This window comes from Equus przewalskii, chromosome 22, assembly GCF_037783145.1.
Source record: "Equus przewalskii isolate Varuska chromosome 22, EquPr2, whole genome shotgun sequence".
Classification (NCBI taxonomy): Eukaryota; Metazoa; Chordata; class Mammalia; order Perissodactyla; family Equidae; genus Equus; species Equus przewalskii.
In genome coordinates, this window is record NC_091852.1 from 7,952,686 (window position 1) to 7,974,370 (window position 21,685).

The window sequence follows — 21,685 nt, forward strand, 5'->3', positions numbered from 1 at the left end:
TCGAGTTGATTTGGCCAGACGGCTGCCTGGCAGCATTGCACCTCTTGCAGGTAGCGGCACAACTGGCTGGTTCTCCAGGTGGCCTATAAGCAGCCAGCTCCAGTGTTTCTCCATCACCTGAGACCTGAAGGAGTTATCTGTCCCCAGCTTCTCTTGTCTGAGCTTAATTTGTTTTATCAGTGGGTGCTCTGTTTCCTGCTTCTGAAAGGAAGGTCTTGGTTACATTGTGTCTGGAAAGGTCAGGAAAAGGGAGATGAGTGTATCACTGATTGTCTTCCTAGATTTAGCCACATATTAATGAGAAGTCTTTTCATTGCATGGTTGTTTCACACACTCCTAGGCAAACGCTGGAGGTAAACAGTGCGGATCCACTAATTTACTCTGGCTTATTTTAATGCAGCAGTTAAAAACTTTAATGCACAGTTAGTACACAGTTTAATAATAGTTACTAACTGTGACTTTTTGATTAAAAAAAAGAATTCTGGATAAATGCTAAAGTAGACAGGATACAGGACAACAAGCGTAAACTAGAATTGTCCTCAGCAAATCTGGGAAGGAAATGGATATCTTCTGAAGGGAAATTTTGCATAGAAACTGATATGGCACTTTTTATTCTTTCCCCAACCCCTATCTTTCTTGCCAAAATAGAAAGAAATTTTCAGTGAACAATAACTATAATACACTTACTTGCACTAACATTACTAGATTATGCCTGCGGTTAACTTAACTCAAAGTAAATTGATGGAAGAGAAATATTGGGAGAGTGAATGTGCATTGTAAGATGAGTACTCAAGTAAAAGGGTACATATTCTCATATATACATGTATGCACGTATAGCACATTGATAATGTGATATTCATATATAAAAAGGTTTGATGTGGCCCTGGGGCAGGATGTGAACAAAAGCCAGTTTTCCTCCATATAGAAGGATTAGGTCTGTATTGCCCCGTCCCCATTCCTATGCTCAGGGCCTTATGTTAATAGACTATAATAGGGATTAAAATAAGGCCCATTTGGCCCTCTGCGTGTTTGTGTAAATAAAGTTTTATTGGAGCACAGCCAAGCTCATTTGTTTATCTATCTGTTTATTTGTGAACAGCTATGGCTGTTTGCATGCTACAGTGGCAGAGTTGAGTAGTTGCCACAGAGATCATAAATATTTTCTATCTGATGCTTTATAGAAAAGGTTTACTGGCCCCTGGCCTGTCAGCTTTGCAGGCTGACCTCGGGCACGACCCCATTCTCATTTTCCAGTTTCCCCTACACTGGCACCTGTAGGACAACATTTCTGTCCATGGGCCATCCACACCACACTGCTTTCTTCCTTTTAGCCCTTTCACAGAACATAACACGGACACAGGCAGGAGATGATCACCTACTTCTTTCTAACTCATTCAGGCAGAGGAGTCACAGATCATAGCAATGGCTAACATTTATGGATTGCCTGCAATGTGCCTCATGCTGTCACATGTGCTTCCGTCGGGGTTCATCCTCATGATGTCATGCGGTAAGTTCCAAAACTCACTTTGTAGCTGAGGAAACTGAAGCTCAAAGGGTTAAATATTTTGCCCTGGGGCACGAAGCCGGGATGTGGTGAAGAAGCATTTGAACTTAGCCAGGCCATTACACCTATTCCGTGCACTATTCACTCAGGACTTCAGAAGCCCTCTGTTTCAAGTGTGCCTTCTCTAAAGCGTCATCACAATGCCTCTTGCAGTTTCTCTCTTCCTCCCTCCACTGGCAAACTCCCAGTTACTAAATGTCAGTGATTTTAAATAGGAAGCAACTTGCAATTTGAAATGTTTCTAGATTTTGCATAAATCCAGTTAACACACTCATCTTCCAGAAAGTTTCCATTTTAAAACCTTTTGGGGAATGTTACCCAAATAGGTACCTAGGGACATAAAATATTTTTCAGGGTGATGTGAATCTGGAAGGAGTTCTACCTGCAGGAGGTGTCTTTGGGCGGAGAGCTGTGGATGAGGGCTGGTGACTGAGTACCTGAACTAGATAATCCCCTGAGGGAGCAGCCGCAGAACAGCCAGGGAAAGTCCAGGCCACCGGACTGGCTTGTCTTCCCAGTCTGCAGGTGGCAGGACCAACTTAAGAGACCGTTGTTTGTTTTCTCTGGAAGGCAGAGCCGGATGACCATTCTGTAACTGAGTTAATGAAGAGCGAGATGTATTGTGAGATCTCAGACTGGAATCACTTCCAGTTAGAGGCAGCCGGCTCGAGGCCAATAGCTGGCAGAGGCACGTCCTGTCCAGAAAGAAAGACTTGAACTTTAGAAAGAGAGCTAATGCTGCCCTCTTCTAGTGGCACAGCTGGATTTGGCTGTTGGAATTTATTTCCTAGTTAGTTGGGGTTTATGCTGGAAGTATGTGTCCTGTGTAATGAAGTACATTTTGAAATCAGTCATTTTTACTTAACATCTATGAAGAAAAGGATGTCTTTCCACTTACTGACTAAATGACAGTATGGTGTGTTCAGGTCACCTAGCAAGATCAGCTGGTGTCACCTTAGTGGGAATATACTCATTATTTTTACCCACAAAGAGAAATAAACTATCACAGTAAAAAAAAAAAAAAAAAAAAAACGAAAAAAGGAAGACAGACTATTTTTTAGAGCAGTTTTAGGTCCACGGCAAAATTAAGAGGGAGGTTCCCATATATGCCTGCCCCCACATGTGCACAGCCTCCCCGATTATCAGCAGCCCCCACCAGAGTGACACATTTGTTACAGTTGCTGAATCTATATTAACACATCAGAATTACCCAAATTCCTTATTTTACATTAGGGTTCACTCTTGATGATGTACATTCTGTGGGTTTGGACAAATGTGTAATGACGTATACTGTCGTTATAGTATCATACAGAATATTTTCACTGCCCTAAAAATTCTCCGCCTATTCATCCCTCTCTATACTCTCCTCCAACCCGTGGCAACCACTGATCTTTTTATTGTCTCCAAGTTTTGCCTTTTTCAGAATGTCGTATAGTTGGAATCATACAGTATACAGTCTTTTCAGATCGGCTTCTTTCACTTACTACTATACATTTACGTTTCCTCCATGTCTTTTCATGGCTTGATAGCTCATTTCTTCTTCGTCCTGAATAATGTTCCATTGTCTGGATGTACCACAGTTGATTAATCCATTCACCCACTGAAAGACGTTTTGGTTGCTTCCAAGTGTTGGCAATTATGGATAAAGCTGCTATAAACATCTGTGTGCAGGTTTTTGTGTGGGCATATGTTTTCAACTCCTTTGGGTGGATACCAAGGAGCGCAATTGCTGGATCATATGGTAAAAGAATGCTTAGTTTTCTAAGAATCTTCCAAACTATCTTTCAAAGTGGCTGTACCATTTTGCGTTCCTACCAGCCGTGTATGAGAGTTCCTGTAGCTCCACATGCTCGTTAGCGTTTGGCGTTGTCAGTGTTCTGGATTTTGGCCATTGTAATAAGTGTGTAGTGATATCTTGTTTTAATTTGCATTTCCCTAATGATGTGGAGCATCTTTTTGTATGCTTATTTTTTCATCTGTTTCTTCTTTGGTGAGGTGTCTGTTAAGGTCTTTGGTCCATTTTTTAATTGGGTTGTTTGTTTTCTTATTGCTGAGGTTTAGGAGTTATTTGTATATTTTGGATAACAGTCCCATTTCAGATGTGTGTTTTGCAAATATTTTCTCCCAGTCTGTGGCTTATCTTCTCATTTTTTTGACGTTGTCTTTCCCAGAGCAGTTTTTAATTTTAATGATGTCCAAGATATCAATTATTTCTTTCATGGATCAGGTTTTGGTGGTGTATCTAAAATAGTCATCTCCATACCCAAAGTCATCTAGGTTTTCTCCTGTGTTATCTTCTAGGAGTTTTATAGTTTTGGGTTTTACATTTAGGTCTGTGATCCATTTTGAGTTAATTTTTATGAAGAGAGTAAGGTCTGTGTCTACATTCATTTTTTTCCATGTGGATGGCTAGTTGTTCTAGCACCACTTGTTGAAAAGACTATCTTGGTTGTATTGCCTTTGCTCCTTTGTCAAGCACCAGTTGACTGTATTTATGTGAGTTTACTTCTGGACTGTCCTGTTCCATTGATCTGTTTGTCTATACTATCAGATTTTAGATATCTGTACTTTTACACATTCTATAATAAGGGAAAGTGGAAGCTAATGAAAACCTGATGTCCCATATTTCTGGATTAAATTACAGTGGACTTAGATTTACCTTTATATCTGCAAACTTATTTCAGGTTCCTTTGCTTAATTCTCTGCTTCAGCTAAAACTTTGTGAAGATGGGAATAGTTAAGATGCGAACTTGGTCATGTCATCTCTTCCTTTAACCCTTCGGTGTCTTCCCACCTTCCCATGTCTTTACTTGCTCTCAAGCCCTGTGCAGTCATCTAGCTCCTGCTAACTTCTCCCGCTATCTGATGCCGCTGTTCCCTCCCCTACTTTGAGCTCTGCAGCGTCGCCAGTTTCTTCCAGTTACAGGAACTGCTGACCTGTCTCCAAGCCTCTCAGCCTGTAGTTATTGGTTGCTGGGACAGGCTACCCCACTTTCCTCACTTTCTGCCTAATTGACGTCTATTCATCCTCCGGTTATCCCCCAGGACTTGGTCACATTCGCCTGCTTTCTGCTGTCAGAGCCTCTTGTACTTAATCTTCCTGGTGAGCCTAACGAGGGAAGGGACTCAGTCTGTTTCTCATCATTTGATTTCCAGAATCTAACATGGTGCTCCTCGGATGGTACGGAGGTTTTACTTCCCGTGCTCAGATGTAGGGTGACTGTGTCCATTTTTTTTATGGCAGTTCCTAGTGTAGAACGAGGGAGATATTTGCATTGAATACAGTTGCTTTGGTTCACAGAAAAGTGTTTAGGGTTTTAGATCTATACAACTTATAGTTTGAATAAATAGCTTTGCTCTGTATTTTAATGCTTAAAACACCAAGTCTTGAAATCTAAAAGCCAGTTTTCCTAACAGCCTTTCTGGATCACCATGTTCCTTAGCGTGGAGTGGTGGTGTCTGCACTTGACTGTTTCCCGGGGATGTCCTGAGGCCAGAGGAGTCCAGGCATTCTAAGTACCAGCCTTACCACACCACACACAGAGAAACAGAGATAGATGTGTGCTCCCCTAAGTAAAATGTTAATCTTAAGAAAAGGTGTGACCTTTTAAAATTTTTCTGCACCTCAAGTATACCTGTTTTTTTCTTTTAAGTTCATATAATAACCCTGTCAGCTTCAGTGGGAATATTTGCAATCTAAAATGCTTGTTTCCCAGAGATCATTTTAAAACTTTAAGTTCTGAGTTTTTCATCAGTAATTAGCCATTACCACTGTCTTTCATACAAATCATCTTGTAATTTATTGAACGAGGAGATGAATAGGCTCAGATTTTAAGCATCTAAAACTGGATTGAAATTCAGGGTGCATTTTTCTTGAGACATCAATTAGATTATTTTTAGCGTGATGGGCTTTGTCAGCACGGAAGTAGAGACTGGTTTTTGTCTTGGCTGACTGACATGTAAAACTTGACCCTTAAACTTTAGTCTTTGTCAAGTACACCTGTAAACAGATCTACATGGTATTTGTGAATCCAAGTGTAATTGCCTTAGATGAGGCCCTGGGCTTCAGGAATTAAAAGTGCTTCAACCATTGGCACTCCTGGGCACCCTTGTCAGCACTCACACGTGCCACACTGGGTCAGCCTAGAAGGAAACGGAGCTGTGTGTGAGCGTTGTGCAGCCTCTGCTTGTTTAACCTCTGACATCAGGAGTAAGGACAGCCCAGGAGGCCAGTGACTGCTGTACTCTCAGGAGCGGAACGGAAGATTGTCCTGGCACCAAGTCTCTTGAGCTGAAGAATCCGCAGGTGTTCAGCTGCCTGTGCAGGGCACAGCATTTAAATCTTCCACAGAGGGACCTGGGGTGACCTCTTGTTACAATAACATATTTTTTGGTTTTATTTTTTTCCATCAAGTGTCAAAATTGCCAAATGCGTTATGTTGCCGTCTCTTGGCATAATCTGGATGATTCTCTCCTTTCACAGATACAAACCACATGAAGCACACAGGCAGATAAGGGCAGGGCAAAGAGGCGAGTGTGCCTTACTGTATGCAGTAGTGCTTTCCCCCAAAATAGCTTTAGGTGAACAGCATTTTATAAGGTTATTTCATTTTAATCTTAGTCATGCCTTCATTCTTTAAAGGAGTCCCTTTGTAATGTGGACAGTCCTTGTATCAGTAATACCTATCCTCCTCAAAAGTAGTTTTTAAATGGAGACAACACTTGGGGCCCCTGAAAGACCAGTTCAGCACTTACTTTGGCACAAAGGGCTAGTTTCTCTGTGGAGAGCTGGCCCTGCAGCCAGATGGCTGAGTTGGAATTCCAGCTCTGCTACCCAATAGTACTTACCTCCCTCCCTCTGCCTCAGTTTCCTCTGTGGTAGAGAGGACACTAGTGATAACTTCTTCATGTGGTCGTCATGAGGATTAAGTGGGCAGTGCATATAAATGCTGAGGTCACTGCCAGGACTGCATATGTCAGGTGCTTAATAAATGTCTGTTTCAGTATATAAATGCTTCAGAACAGTCTCTCGTTCCCTTGAAACAGAGTGGGTGGTGGTGATACAGACCGACCTGGTCATAGAAATTTTATTACTTAGTTAATATGAAGCCATCAAGGAAGGAGGTTAGGATATAATTTAATCCGGAAGAGGATGATAAAAAAGCAAAACAGGAAACTATAATGGTAACTTTTTAAGCTCAGAATCACTGTAGCCAACAACTTCCAAGTCTTGGTAGCTTTACAAATTACAAACTTACTTCTTTCTCACATGTCAGGCAGATGGTCAGGCAGCTCTCCTGGGCAGTTTCCCTCACTCTGGTGATTCAGGCATCCAAACCCATCTCCTCCCATGGCTTTGCCATATTGGAGTTATTCACTTCAGCTGCAAGGATGAGAAAGAGTGGGGAGAAAGGAGAGAGATACACAGAAGGAAAAGGGGTGGAGGGAGAGAGGCAGAGAGAGAATGAATGAGAATGAATATAAGTAAAATTCCATGTAAGGCCAGGACCAGCAAAGGACCCAAGAGAATTTCCAAATCATTATCTTTCTTTCTTATTTTAGAAATTTGCAGAAAGTCAGAGAATCTACTGGAACATCCACTTCTGAACATATTCCTGTTGTGCAGTTAGCCAGTAAACAAGGACTCAAGGTGACAGTTTCTTAGTGGCCATCCCTGACAGGCAGGTTCCTATTACTGAGAAAGTTTTTATGCTTCATATCCTGCTGGTGGTCAGTAAATGACAAAAGGCAAAGAAGTTAATGATCCTGTTGTGTATTGAAATTACATCGGACAATCTAAGAGTAGAATTTTTTTTTTAACTCTGCTCTCTAATAAATCTGGCTCACACCTGCAATGGGTATTTGTGCTCAGTTCTGATGGGTAGGATGATGACCGCCATTCAGTGTCTTTTATTGCCAAAGTGATTGACTCCTGCAGGGTTATTAATGTTTCACTCGAGCAGCTATTTGAATCATAATTGGCCCCTGCACAGATCGAGCAGGTCATTTATAAGAGCAAACCTGGGAGACTTTATAGCTGCATGGGCACACCTTGGGGCTGTGCTTAACTAAGCTTTGGGTTAATATAAACCTCACGTTTTGCAGTTTCCTAGTTCTGTGGATTGATTTTGAATCCCATTTCTTCTGCCAAGGTTCAGCTGTTTCACACAGTTCAGAAGCAATATAATGTAATGGTTGATCACATGGTCTCCAGCATCAGACTAAGGTTGAGTCCTAACCCTGCCACTCAGTCATGATGTGACCTTGGGCACTGTATTCATTTTCTATGTTCACCTAGGTATTTGTGGTAACGAATACCAGACTAGGTGGCTTAAACAATGGAATTTTACTTTCTCACAGTTCTGGAGGCTAGAAGCCAGATCAAGGTGTCGGCAGGGTTGGTTTCTTCTGGGGCCTCTCTTCTTGGCTTGTAGGTGGCCGCCTTCCTGAATCTTCACATGGTCCTCCCTCTGTGCACGGCTGTGTCCAAATTTACTCTTCTTATAAGGATGCTAATCATATTGGGTTAGGGCCCTCCCTAATGGCCTCATGTTAACTTAATCACCTCTTTAAAAACCTCTTCTCCAAATATAGTCACATTCCGAGGTCCTCGGTTAGGACTTCAACATATGAATTTTAGGGGATACAGTTCAGCCCGTAATAAGCACTTAGCCCTGCCTGATCTGCAAAATGGGTCAATACAAGTGCTTCATAGGGTAGTTGTGTGCTGAGTATTCAAAGATATGATGCATGCAAATTGCCTAACATAATAACACATAGTGAGTACTCACTGAATAGAACTATTTTTTATTATAATCATTGTCTTATTATGTCTAGCTATGTCATGTATCCAACTTGGGAGATGGCTGTATGCACAGTCTTTCAATTATAGAGGCCTAGGAGTATTGTAGTCTTTCTTGTATACTTATAGCATTGTAACAGGCTGCCTTCAACAGAGTGACAGGGCAGAAGCCCAGGGGTTGTTGATCGAGTGGATGCGTATGAATTTGGTACTAGGATTTCTGAGTGGTCTTCATTGGTTGTCAGTCTGGTGTCACTGGCCACCATAAATGACTGTGAGATGTGTTCAGACATCCTGGTTCCTGTAGGGGCCTGCCCAAAAGTTTTACCAGAGCTAGATAAGCACTGGAGAAGAGCAGTCTCTCTCTGTTAGGGCAGGCAACAGAAGGATTTTTCACATTGTCAGGGGAGTAACTATACAATCCAGGCAGTAGATCACTGAATGTAAGAATTATGCGAACACTGGATGGTTTTTAAATAACGCAATGTGTAAAAGCGGTTAGCTTTCCTATGATTGTTGGCTCTACTCATCACTTGTAGACTTGGCGAGAATTGATAGAATTCTGTAATGCTGATATGATGATAAGTTATCATCTCAGGCCCAAATAAGTGCCTATTATCTAAATTCCTGGCATCTCTTCTTTCAACTGGCAGAATGGTCTCTCTTTTAAAAAAGTGCTGCTACTGTGACAACACCGTCACAGCTTGTGTTAACTCTTCGCAAGCGTGGCTCTCTCCTAGGGTCAGAAGAAGGAAGGCCAGGGTGCACGGGCTCTGTCGGGGGAAGCTGTCCAGAGAGGACAGTATGGGTCCCTCGATCCAGAGAAGCTTTGGATGTGGTGGGGAGTCAGGCGGTTATTACGTCCCACACCGCAGCGTGCAGTGATGGTGGTTGACTTCTACAGGCACGTTCTTCAGAGAGCACGCCACATTCCATTTAGCACACCAGCTGCTAAACTTGAGTCAGGGGCACTGCTAGCCAGCTGCCAGCCTTATCAATTTTTGTTTTGAAGTGACTCTGAAATATTTGTCTTTTAATAAAAGTTATTAAATAACAAGTGTGAGGATTGTCAAATATAAATACTTACATAAACATGAATTTATATGAAGTAATTTTTAACTGGAAAATAATAGGTATGTACTCTTTTGATCATAAAGCCTGAAATACACTTTACTGGGGACAAAACCAATCTTTCCCTATGTGCATTTCCACTGCCCTTATGCACTAACATCTTCTAATGTTAAATCATCACATTGTACACCTTAAAAACATCACATTGAGAGCCGGCCCCATTGTCGAGTGGTTAAAGGTCTGCTCGCTCTACTTCCGCATCCCGGGTCCAAGGATTCAGATCCTGGGCATGGACCTACTCCACTCATCAGCCATGCTGAGGAGGCATCCTGCATGCAAAATAGAAGAAGATTGGCATAGATGTTAGCTGAGGGCCAATCTTCCTCACCAAAATAATAAAAAAAAAATCACATTGTACAACCTAAATATATGCTGTTTCTATTGTCTATCATACCTCAATAAAGCTGGAAAAAAACTAAAGCTGCTATTCCATTGTAAAAAATATAATATAGAGAATAATGCAACAGGATCTCTGACTGCTGTCTTCCCTCCATTCTAGTCATTCTACTATTGCTGCTTTTTTCTTCCTTGGTTCTTTGCTTTTTTCCTAAAAGTCTGCCTTTTTATTTTTTACTTGGTTTAATTTAATTTTATTATTATTATTTTTTTGCAGGAAAGAGCAAGTTAGTACCTTGTACCAAAACATCAACCTCGTGGAGCCCAGACTGATTCAGCCGTATGAACATGTCATAAAGAACTTTATTCGTGAGATCAGACTTCAGAGCACGGAAATGGAGAACCTGGCCATTGCTGTGAAGAGGTACTGAGGTCCTCCTTTCACGGGGTCCCCTAACCGGCTCTCTGCCCCGGGTGCGCACGGGCTGGCCTCATTATCACAGTATGACGTGGGAGGACTTCTGATCCTCAGGAATCTGGAGCCTTCTAAACTAAGCCAGTGTGAGGTTAAGTTGAGTCTGGCAGTACTTCATAGGGTCAGTCAGCAGTTCATTAGCAGGTCCCTGTGACCCTGTCACACAAACTCTTCAAGGCCGTGCTTCCACACAGAACAGTTCAAAGAGATTTATTATCTCACGCCCAGCCGCTTGAAACACGCAGGAAACTTTCATCCAGAGAGGGAGCCAGGCCTCCATTTGAAGCCTGGCTTTGTCGTGGGCAGGCGCGGGACTTCGGGCAGGGTACTTCATCTCCCTGAGTCTCAGCTTCTGCGTCTGCAAAATGAGGCCATAAATATTCACCTCCTCAGGGTCGTGTGGGGAGCCCCTCGCAGGGGCCCAGCACATGGCTGTGCTCAGTCACGCTTCTTTCCCTCTCTCTGGCCCTCGTTCCCCAGCCTGAACTGAAACCCTAAAAGTGTGCAGGCCTTCCTGTTACACAGCCGGTTTGCGTCTGCCAGAGCAGGCTTACGAAGGATCTCTTACTGCTTCAACAGCAGCCCAGTACCAAAGAATAATCACGTGTTGCAGTCCACGTACCATCCTCTTGCTCCCTGGAAGGACCACACTCCTTTGACATATATTGGGAAAGAGGGTAGTTTGTCACAGTTCCTGGGTGTTCTGCCCCACAGGTGCTTCTCGCTGCCCTGTGCTCCACCAGCAGCTCCGAGCGTGCTGTGCACCCTGCTGGTCTCTGCCCAGAACTTGTAAAAGGCCCCTTTGATTGGATGCTCTCTGTCTGCTTGGGGGTAGGCAAGGGCTGCTCCTCTCTCTCTTTATTTTTCCCTTCAACATGATGATGAAACTATTTAGTTGACCCCTTGGAATAACTGGAGGGAATTAAAATGTAGAAGAAAAAATGTTTTAAAATAGTGATGCTAAACGGGACTTTTTCTTTTTCTTTTTTGCTGAGGAAGATTGTCCCTGAGCTAACATCCATTCCAGTCTTCCTCTACTTTATATGCAGGATTCTTCCACAGCACGTCTTGGTGAGCAGTATGTAGGTCCACACCTGGCATCTGAAGCTACGAACTCCGGGCCGCCGAAGTAGAGCATGTGAACTTAACCACTGTGCCACTGGGCCAGCCCTGGGACTTTTTTTCTAATAGTCCTAGAGTTGTGCAAGAGTTGGACTGTTCACAGAGGGTTTCTTATGGACATTTTCAGTTCCTGCCTGTGATCTTTTCCCTCACGTTTGCCTGCTAGGGGCTTTCAGTAGGATAATAGAGTGGTCCTCAGAGCTCCAGATTCTGTAGAGCATTGTGGAGGATGCTTAGAGCCCCACAGTCGGCCTCCTCTGAGGGCTGACTAGCAGACGTGCAGACTGAGTCTTCGAGTGTCCAGGAAATATCTGTTAAAACAAACTCCCATATACACACACACGTGTACATACCCAGGTCTACACCAAGATATGAGGGGGACTCTCACACTCACACTCACACAACCGCTAAGGGTAGTACTGTGTAGACCCACAAGGGAAAACAAGAATGGTGTTCTTTCTGTTCTCATGGCCAGCAGGGCTGCTGTCCCGCTGTGGAGTGAGTGTGTCACATTTTGTTGAGCTGTCAGTGCTTCTCTCCTCCTCCCATCTGTGCTCTCTAGGTGGGATCCAGAGTCAGGCTGTGTCCTGAGCCCGGGCTATCAGAGACCTCGCTGCAGCATTTAAGTGACTGCTGTGACTCTCTGGTACTTTCTTAGGTGAGGACCCTCTGTCCTCACCTCTGTTTTTGGTTGGGGGAGGGTCTCAGTCCTTGTGCTCTGCACCTGGACCTGAAGAATGGGTTCCCAGTGTCCTGGTAGGAGCCCTGGACTGGGTTACAGGGGACATTCCCAACACACCAGACATTTTCCTAGCAATTAGGAATTGCTGGGGCAAACACCATGTCATTGTAGACTGCCCAGATTTACCAAAAAAACCCAAGGTTGCTCAGAAGTGGGACAAAGCAGTCCCAGAGCCCAGATGTTTGGGACTGGATGTCTAGAAGGAATGGCTGGAAAAAATCGTCATAGCAAAGGGAGATGGGAGATGTGGCTTAGCTACTTACAGTTCCAGAGTTGACAACCCCCCCCCAAAAAACCCCACCAAAATAGGGGCCGGCCCAGTGGCACAGCAGTTAAGTTTGCATGTTCCGCTTCTCGGTGGCCCAGTATTCACTGGTTCAGATCCTGGGTGTGGACATGGCACCACTTGGCACACCATGCTGTGGTAGGCGTCCCACATATAAAGTACAGGAAGATGGGCTCGACGTTAGCTCAGGGCCAGGCTTCCTCAGCAAAAAGAGGAGGACTGGCAGTAGTTAGCTCAGGGCTAATCTTCCTCAAAAAAAAAAAAAAAAAAAGATACACAGCTATGTACCAGGGAGCTTTGGGAGAAAAAGGGAGAAAAAAAATCTTAAAAAAACAAAACAAAACACCAAAACAAAGTTGCTACAGAGATATACAATTGCTAGACTTCAAAATAGAAAGTATTTATAAACAAATTAGAACTAGCTGGCTTACCAAACTTAGTTAACATAATCTTGGGCAGGTAATAGGTGAAGACGAAGTAAACAAGAGCAGAAAATCATAGTAAGTCACTCACAATTTACTTTGGGGTCTTCCCCACATACCTCAGCGTTTGTTTGGAGCTTCCTGAGGAAGTTAAACTAATGCCTGAACAAATTGTGTTGCGAGGGAGCAGTTAAGTTGAAGCGGGTGGGATGATGTGGCAGAAGCCCGTCGAACTGGGAAACAGGAGGTCTTACGTTTCGCTCTTGTTCTCCGCTTGTTATTAACAGCGTGTCATTGATCAGGTGAATTGACCCCCTAAATCTCGTGGTGTCTGCTTTGAGGTCACTTATAATCTAGTTGAGCAGGCACGACATATGCAGGTGAGAGAGAATAAAAAATACTTTTTTAGGGTTTAATCTGAAGCCTCAACACCTGTGAAGTGACAGACATCTCCCTATAGACGGTTGCTAAATAAAACCATCCTGGAACTCTTCTCAAAGAAATTTTCCCATTTCTAACTTTTTGGCAAATCAGTATGCTATGCCTCCATAGAGATGTGATTTATTGATTATATTAATAAAAGAAAGAATTTTTCTAAGGCTAACCGTGTCTACATTCTAGAACTTTCAGGAACTGATTAGAAATAATTGTTGAGATCCCCTCTTTTTTTCCTTTCTAACTATAGCATATAACATTGCGTGTTTCATAAAATACAACTTCAAAAGTATGTCTAACCACCTCTTTGCCAGGGAATCTTTTCCTTTGTTCAGGGTTGTGGCTCGGTCATGGCAGCAAAAAGGATTTTCAGAATTTATCGAGAGCCTCTCAGCAATTTGGTATATTTATCTGTTCTTTGCCACAATCTAGTTTAATACAATTTTATCTAATCTATTCCATTTATTTAATATTTAGTCTTAATGTCCTTTTACACTCAAATGATCAAATTGCCAATCTCATTTTATTATGCAGAAGGAATGGGGAATATTATTTTAAGTGGTGTGTTTCTCCTCCTCTGTAAAGTAGACGGCTTGAAATAGATGAGGTCGATGTTTTCTGTTCGTGTTACAAGTCCAAGAGTATGATGAGAAGGTGCACATCCTCTTGAATTTCAGGGCCCAGGACAAGGCCGCCATACAGTTGAGTGAGTTGGAAGAGGAAATGGATCAGAGGATTCAGGCTGCAGAACACAAGACGCGGAAAGACGTGAGTTTGTGGGATGGGCCCTGATACGATGAGTCCTTATGGGGCACCTTTTATGGAGTGAGCACCGGGCATCCTCTGAGTGCAGTGAGGCCAGGCTCCCACAGGGACTGTCAGTGAATGCGTGTTTTATGGTGGTGGTCTTTGGGGAATAGGGTAGGGAGAGAGAGATAATAAACAAGTAATCAAATGAATAAAGCAGATAACTTCAAATAGTGACAAGCGCAGTAAAGAAACAGCATCCGTGCTGGGGCTGGCCCGGTGGTGTAGCACAGTTGTGTGTGCACATTCCGCTTCAGCAGCCTGGGGTTCCCCGGGTGCGGACATGGCACCACTCAGCAAGCCATGCTGTGACAGGCATCCCACATATAAAGTAGAGGAAGATGGGAACGGATGTTAGCTCAGGGCCAGTCTTCCTCAGCAAAAAGAGGAGGATTGGCAGCAGATGTTAGCTCAGGGCTAATCTTCCTCAAAAAAAAGAAAAGAAACAGCATGTGTGATGGACAGCAACTGGGTGAGGAGGCTGCATCAGGTTGAAAGGTCAGGGGCCTCTTTGGGGGTGACGTGAGAGCTGAGGCCAAGGGAGAAGGCAGAGCTAGGGTGGCTGGACCTTTACATACCACTGTCTCACTGCCCATGTCCACTGACAGCCTGAAATCTAGGTTACAGGGAAATTGAAATTCTCTCTGTGAACATTGGTGTTTTATAGTGGAATATATTTTTGTTCATCATTATAGGAACTCTTAGAGTTGAAAGTTGGATGCTTCCTTCAGTGATTTCCATAGAATAAATAATTCTCTTCTTCCTTATAAAATATGTTTGGGTGATTAATGTTTAGGGAAAACAGACCTACTTTTTGAGTAGCTCGTTAGGATGAACGTTGCATTTTTTTTCATTTATTTTCTTTTTGGTGAAGAAGATTGTCCCTGGGCTAACATCTGTTGCCAGTCATCCTCTTTTTGCTTGAGAAGATTGTCCCTGAGCTAACATCTGTGCCAATCTTCCTCTATTTTTTGTATGTGGGACACCACCACAGCATGGCTTGACAAGTGGTGTGTAGGTCTGTGCCCGGGATCCAAACCTGCTGACCCGGAGCTGCCAAGGTGGAGCATGTGAACTTAACAGCTGCGCCACTGGGCTGGCCCCTGAACGTTCCTTTTTTCGTTTTTTTCGTTTGCCCTGTTAACTCCGAGAGGCGGCACAGTGGAGCAAGAAGGGCCTGCATGTGGGCATCCCATTAACCTTGGTTTGCCTCCTGGTGCCGCCCTTGTCCAGGTTAGGTGCACTGGGAAAATAACTCACCTCTGAGCCTTTGAGTGAGATGATGCCACCTCCCTGCCTTAACCAGGCTTAAGCCTTACGATTTGTATGGAGCGCCTAGTGCAGGGCGCGAGGCGTGGGGGTGCACTGTGGCTGTGCTGTCCTGCTCTTTTCTGTTGCTCTGTGTACTGTGTGTCCTTTCAGATTCTTCATCTTAAACGATTTGACCACAAATTTGGCTTTGGGTCTCTTGGTTGTCTTTTCTCTTAATAACAAGTTGAATAACTGTTTGGATGTCGTATGCAACAGAGCGAATTGGTTCAGAGTCCATGGTCCAGCTTTAGGGCAATGGCTATCCCATTCTTGTGCTAGCACTTTAATTTTTGTAGTCTAGAAACATAAAATCATATTTTGTCTGCCTTTTTTCTTCTCCATCCATTTAATCTGTACACTCATTCATTCGTCAAACACTTACCAAGCACATGTATTACTCTGTCATCAAATCTCATTGCTTCTTCCAGCTAAGTACTTCCCACATTTGTTATTGGTAATGAAGACCTTATAACTCGTGTTTTGTTAGTTATAACCTCTTCCTTGGTTTCCTTGGCTCTGGCACAGGGGTGGCAACTGTGTGGCATCCACACCATCGTTTCTGTATTCCATGGTGGTGGCATACGTGGCCAGTCAGTTGCTGGATGGATGTGGTCTGTGAAGCCTGAGCACACCAATGCCCACTTGCACTGGGATGGCACCTGTTTGCCAGCCCATCCTAGTCTCCACCTCACACCCTTCTAAGCAGTCTCTTTGGAACCACACATGCAGGATAACTGAAGATTTTCCCTGACTTCCCTCTGTGAGCCCAGCTCCCCTCGGGTGCCTGTGGTTCTTCACCCTACAGATCTGGCCTGGCTCGTTCTTCTGCTTCTCTCTGGCTGTCTTCTTTGCCGTGATAACTGTTGCTCCACTCCTTTCCTTTTTCCTAAGTTCATCACAGCTCAGAGAAAGTCTCCCTTTCTCCTTAATGCCCAACCCTAATCCTCTAGCCTTGTTCTTCTCTTCCCGACTTTGACTGCTGTGGCACATATAGTGTATCTTCCGTTGTTTCAGTTAGCTTTTTAAAATATATTGTAACAGCTTTATTGAGGTGTGATTGGCATGCAAGAAACTGCACACATCTCAAGTTAGAATATGATGTTGGGATATATGTATATACTGTGAGACCATCACCGCAATCAAGATAATGGTTATAAGTTTCCTCATGTCCCTTTGTTATGCCCCCCTTCTTTGTCGCTCCTTGTCAAGCCACCATTGTATATCTTCTTTGATGAGGTCTCCATTAAACTCTTCTGCTCATTTTCAAAATTAGGTTGTTTTCTTATTGTTGAATTATGAGAATTCTTTTATATATTCTAATCTATAAATATTTTCTCCCTGGCTGTGACTTCTCTTTTCATTCTCCTAACAGTGTCTTTTGAAGAGTAGAAATTTTTTATTTTAGTGAAGTCCAATTTGTCAATTTTTTCTTTCATGGATTGTGCTTTTGGTATTTTAGAAATCTTTGCTTAACTCAAGGTCACAAAGATTTTCTCCTGTGTTTTCTTCTATAAGTTTTATTGTTTTAGGTTTTATGTTTAGGATCCGTTTTACATTTTAGGATCCGTTTTGCAAGGTATGGATCACAGTTCATATGTTTTGCATGTGATATCCAGTTGTTCCTACACTGTTTGTTGAAAAGACTTCTCTGTTCTCCAGTGAGTCACCTCTGCTCTCTGTCCGAAATCAGTCCACTGTATTTGTGTAGGTTTATTTCTGGGCTCTCCATTCTGGTCAATTGATTGATTTGTCTATCTTTATGCCAATATTACATTATCTGGATGACTATTGCTTTATAGTAAGTTTTGAAATCAAGTAATATTCATTCTTACCTTTGTTCTTTTTCAAAGATGTCTTGGCTATTTTAGGTCCTTTAATTTCCATAAAATCAGCTTGTCAATTTCTAAAAAAGAAAAAAGGAAAAGTACACACACACACACACACACACCTTGCTGAGAGTTTGGTTGGACTTTGTCTCATCTATAGATCAATTTTGGGAAAATTGGCATCTTAATAATGTTGAATACTCTGATCCACAAATGTGATGTAGTCTCCATTTATTTAGGTCATCTTTAATTTCTCTTAGCAATGTTTTGTAGAATTCAATATACAGATCTTCCTTGTCTTTTCTCAGATTTATTCATAAATATTTGATATTTTAATGCTAATCCAAACAGTGTTGTTAAAAATTTCTCTTTCTGATTGTTCATTGTGAATATGTAGAAACACGTGATTTTGTATATTGGTCTTTTACCCTGTAGCGTCATTTACATTGTTTGTGCTCAGTTGCTTTTTTGGTAGATTCCATCAGATTTTCTAGGTAGATGGTTATGTAATCTATGAATAAAGACAGTTTTACTTCTCTTTATGATCTGGATGATCATTTTATTTATTTTTCTTTCTTTATTGCACTGGTTAGAAGAAGAAAAGCGACGCGAGCAGCATCCTTGTCTACATTCAGTCTTTCAACAGGAAGTGTGGTGTTGGTGGCATATTGTTCGTGGATGTCCTTTATTAATCTGAGCATGTTCCTCTATTCCTGGTTTGCTGGGAGTTGCTGTTTTCATCAGGAATAGATGTTGAATTTTGTCAAATGCTTTCTCTGTGTCTATTGAAATGATTGTGTTTTTTTTTTCTTTTTTAGAATATTAATATGATGAACTACATCAATTGAATTTTCTTTTTAAAGATTGGCACCAGAGCTAACAACTGTTGCCAATCTTTTTTTTTTCCTGCTTTTTCTCCCCAAATCCCCCCAGCACATAGTTGTATGTTATTTAGTTGTGGGTCCTTCTAGTTGTGGCATGTGGGATGCCGCCTTAGCATGGCCTGACGAGCAGTGCCATGTCCATGCCCAGGATCCGAACCAGTGAAACCCTGGGTCGCCAAAGCGAACTTAACCGCTTGGCCTTGGGGCCAGCCCCCATTGACTGACTTTTGAGTGTTAAAACAAACTTGCACTCTTGTGATAAACCAGACTTGGTTATGATGTATTATTCTTTTCATATATTGTTGAATTTGTCATTTTTGCATCCATGCTCATAAAAGATATTGGTTTATAGTTTTCTTGTAATGTCTTTCATTTTCTTTTTTTGAAGCTGGCCCTGAGCTAACATCCATTGCCAATCTTTTTTTGTTTTTCTTCTTCTTCTCCTCAAAGCCCCTCAGTACATAGGTGTATATTCTAGTTGTAGGTCCTTCTAGTTGTGCTATGTGTGACGCTGCCTCAGCGTGGCTTGATGAGTGGTGCTAGGTCTGCACCCATGATCTGAACTGATGAAACCCTGGGCAACTGAAGCGAGCGCGTGAACTTAACCACTTGGCCATGGGGCCAGCGTCTAATGTCTTTGATGTTTGTGTCAGGCTAGTGCTGGTCTCATAGAATGAGTTGGGAAGTGTTCTCTCTGTTTCAGTGTTCTGGAAGGCAGTGATGAGTTGGTCTGAACCACCACCATTTCTCACTCACAGTACTGTGACTTCCTCCTGTCTGATCTCCTGGCATCTACCTGTCACAGGTTGGGAATGGAAAAAGCTAGATAGTGATAATTTCCTTTATTGAGCTCTGAATAAAATACTTTTAAACCAGAAAAGTTATGTTTGAAGCTGTGGCCACAGATTTAGTGAAGAGACACTGAATGGCATCCAAGGCCGTTTTGATGCCACGAAGGCTGCCCACATTCACACCTCCTTGTGAGGCCTCCCTGTCCTCACCCACCTGTACAGGGGGTGACACCTGATGCCTTACTTGTAAAGCTGGAGGAAGTCAAGATACTCGTAAAAAAAGGTTATCATGAGTGAAAATGTTGCTCTTCGCCTAAGCATTCTTTCTAAGCATTGATTATTTAATTTACATGGATTATCTAATTTATGTGGATTATTTAATTTACTTAGATAATTAATGTAATCCTCATGATAATCCAATAAGGAAATGGTGGCACCCAGAAGTTAAGTCTGTTGTCCCTGCTGACAGTCGGTCATTGGGCAGTAAGACCTGTAACTCTGGCAGGTGTTCAGATGTGGGATCAGGCCACCTCTGCAGAGGCGCTGCCTGACCCCCATCTGACTCGCTTCCTGCCACATCTCCCTACTTTATCTTCTTCTTAGTGTCACTTCTGAAATCATCGATTTTCTGTGTCCCCACCAGGATGCATGAGAGCATCTGCTCCTCTGTTCCCCATGCCTAGAGCCATTCGTGGTGTCTAGCAGGCCATCGTCGGCTATTTGTACACTCAGTTTCCCCAGATATTCATATAAAACTTTATTTGAATACTGAACCTAGGATATAAAATTCCGTAATTTGTTAAGAGAGAAAGGAAACTTGAAGATGTTCGGGCTCATGGGAGCTTCAGCCGCTGACCTCCTGGGGGGCCCTTTTGCCCTTCTCTGCTCCAGGGGGACACCTTCAAGAAATAGCAGCCTATAGGGAGGCACTCGGCATAGAAATTTGCAGATGATATGATTTGAATTTAGGTAAGGCATGAGCTCTTGGAAAAATGGTAAACCCACCAGGTCTTCCTGCATCCTGATGACATGATAGGGTTCAGGTAAGCGCTGGGGCCCTTGGCTGTGCCATACCTTTAACTAATAACAGCAATAATTAATTAACTAGTTCCTTGATGTGCTGCGGCCCTCCATCACCTGTGAGTAATAGCGTTAGAGGTGTCATTCCAGGTGATGTGTGGATGGAGGTTGTGGGTCTGCAGTTTTCTCACTTTTGTAGGTTTCAGCTCTGAAGTCATCCGGTTCACTTCCGCCATCCTTCCCACCCTCCCCTGGAGGAGATTTGGGATGAGCCTTAGTTTGACACAAAATGTTTCTCCCCATGGGGTTTTGAAGAACCTATTTAAATCAACAAAATCTTTTTTTTTTTTCTTTTAGGAAAAACGCAAAGCTGAGGAAGCTCTCACTGACCTCAGACGTCAGTATGAAACAGAAGTAGGGGATCTGCAGGTGACGATAAAGAAACTCAAAAAGGTAGGTTTGTGACAGCTAGACTTTTAAGAATAGCCTCAGGATATCAGTGTTATTACCAACTAAAACATTTGGAATCATATTGAAACAGTAGATGGAATCAGATTTCAGAGTCAAATGGGAATCCTTGGAAAGACTTTTTTTTTAAGGGCTTCTGATTTCCCTTTTTGTTTCCGAGGGCCACCTGTCTTTTGTGTAGATCTAATAAATATATCTGATCCCTTGGACAGTTGTCCCTCAAACCCGAGTTTTCTTTCCTCAGTCTTCGCCAGCCAGGTGCCCTCGATTCCCACGTGTCCAGTGGACTGTCTTCTCATGACAGTCGGGGCACTGTCTTTCCTGGTCATGTGTCCCCTGTCTCCCTACCCCCAGCTTACTGCAAGGTGCATGGTAGGTATTCAGTGAATAGTTATTAAAGGAAATGAGTATTCCTCTTCTGTGTAGAAAGTTCCAGATCTCGGGGACCCCTGATCAGTGAGAGGCAGGAGAGAATTTGCTGAAGTGTAAGCAGAGGTGTGATTGGGTTTCAGCCTTTGCTCTATTTGGTTTCCAATGAGTAGGGTACATTTCAGCCAGTAGTGTGCTGGTAGATGTTTAACAGCTGGCTCTAGAGTGGGGAGTAGGGGAGAGGGATTTGTAGCATTTGCCGATTTCTATGGTATAAATACTCCGACGGTGACCGATTTCAAGCCACCAAATTGACATCACTAAATGTGGAGTTTGGGAAGAGATGCTTAAAATAGGCTCTCACCTGCCTGTACAAGTTGTCTCCAGCACAGTATTGGATCCACTTCTTGTATGTGGATTTTCTTCATAACTAAGGAAATATCTTGGCTAAAATGATAAAGGATACTTAAAAAATAGTTACCCCTGAAGGTGGCATTGTGAGTTTGGGCACATCATATTGTTTCTCTGGTTGTTCATATGATAACTTTTAATGCTCCTTTCCTGTTTATAATCAATAACATTAAGGGGCAATTAACTGTATTTTGTAGGCTATTGCAATTTAAACTTCTGGAATTACTGAGAATTCTTCCCAATAGCCTTCTTTGAAAATTACTATCATTGTCAACCTTTTATTTAATTTTCAAAGATTGTTAGACCATACGTACCTGCTTGTATTACAGAATTTGAATGGACCAATCCTTTGTTTATGCCAGAGTCACGGATTCTCCTAGTCATTGTCCTTACTTATTTCTGTCTTCCCAAATCTTTAGCCTAAGAGAAAGTATGCAAGAGAGATACCGAGTTTCTGATCCTGATACAGTGTGTGATGAAGAC

At 42.7% G+C, this 21,685-nt stretch overlaps 1 protein-coding gene across 1 annotated transcript in view; it reads left to right on the forward strand.

Moving 5' to 3' along the window:
* Window positions 1–21,685, forward strand: part of RASEF (RAS and EF-hand domain containing) — a 72,725-nt gene that overhangs the window by 20,947 nt on the left and 30,093 nt on the right. Inside the window, exons 2-4 of the mRNA XM_008537763.2 lie at window positions 10,111–10,257; window positions 13,993–14,083; window positions 20,312–20,407. Of these exons, the coding sequence (XP_008535985.2) occupies window positions 10,111–10,257; window positions 13,993–14,083; window positions 20,312–20,407 (334 nt within the window). The remainder of the gene's footprint in view (window positions 1–10,110; window positions 10,258–13,992; window positions 14,084–20,311; window positions 20,408–21,685) is intronic.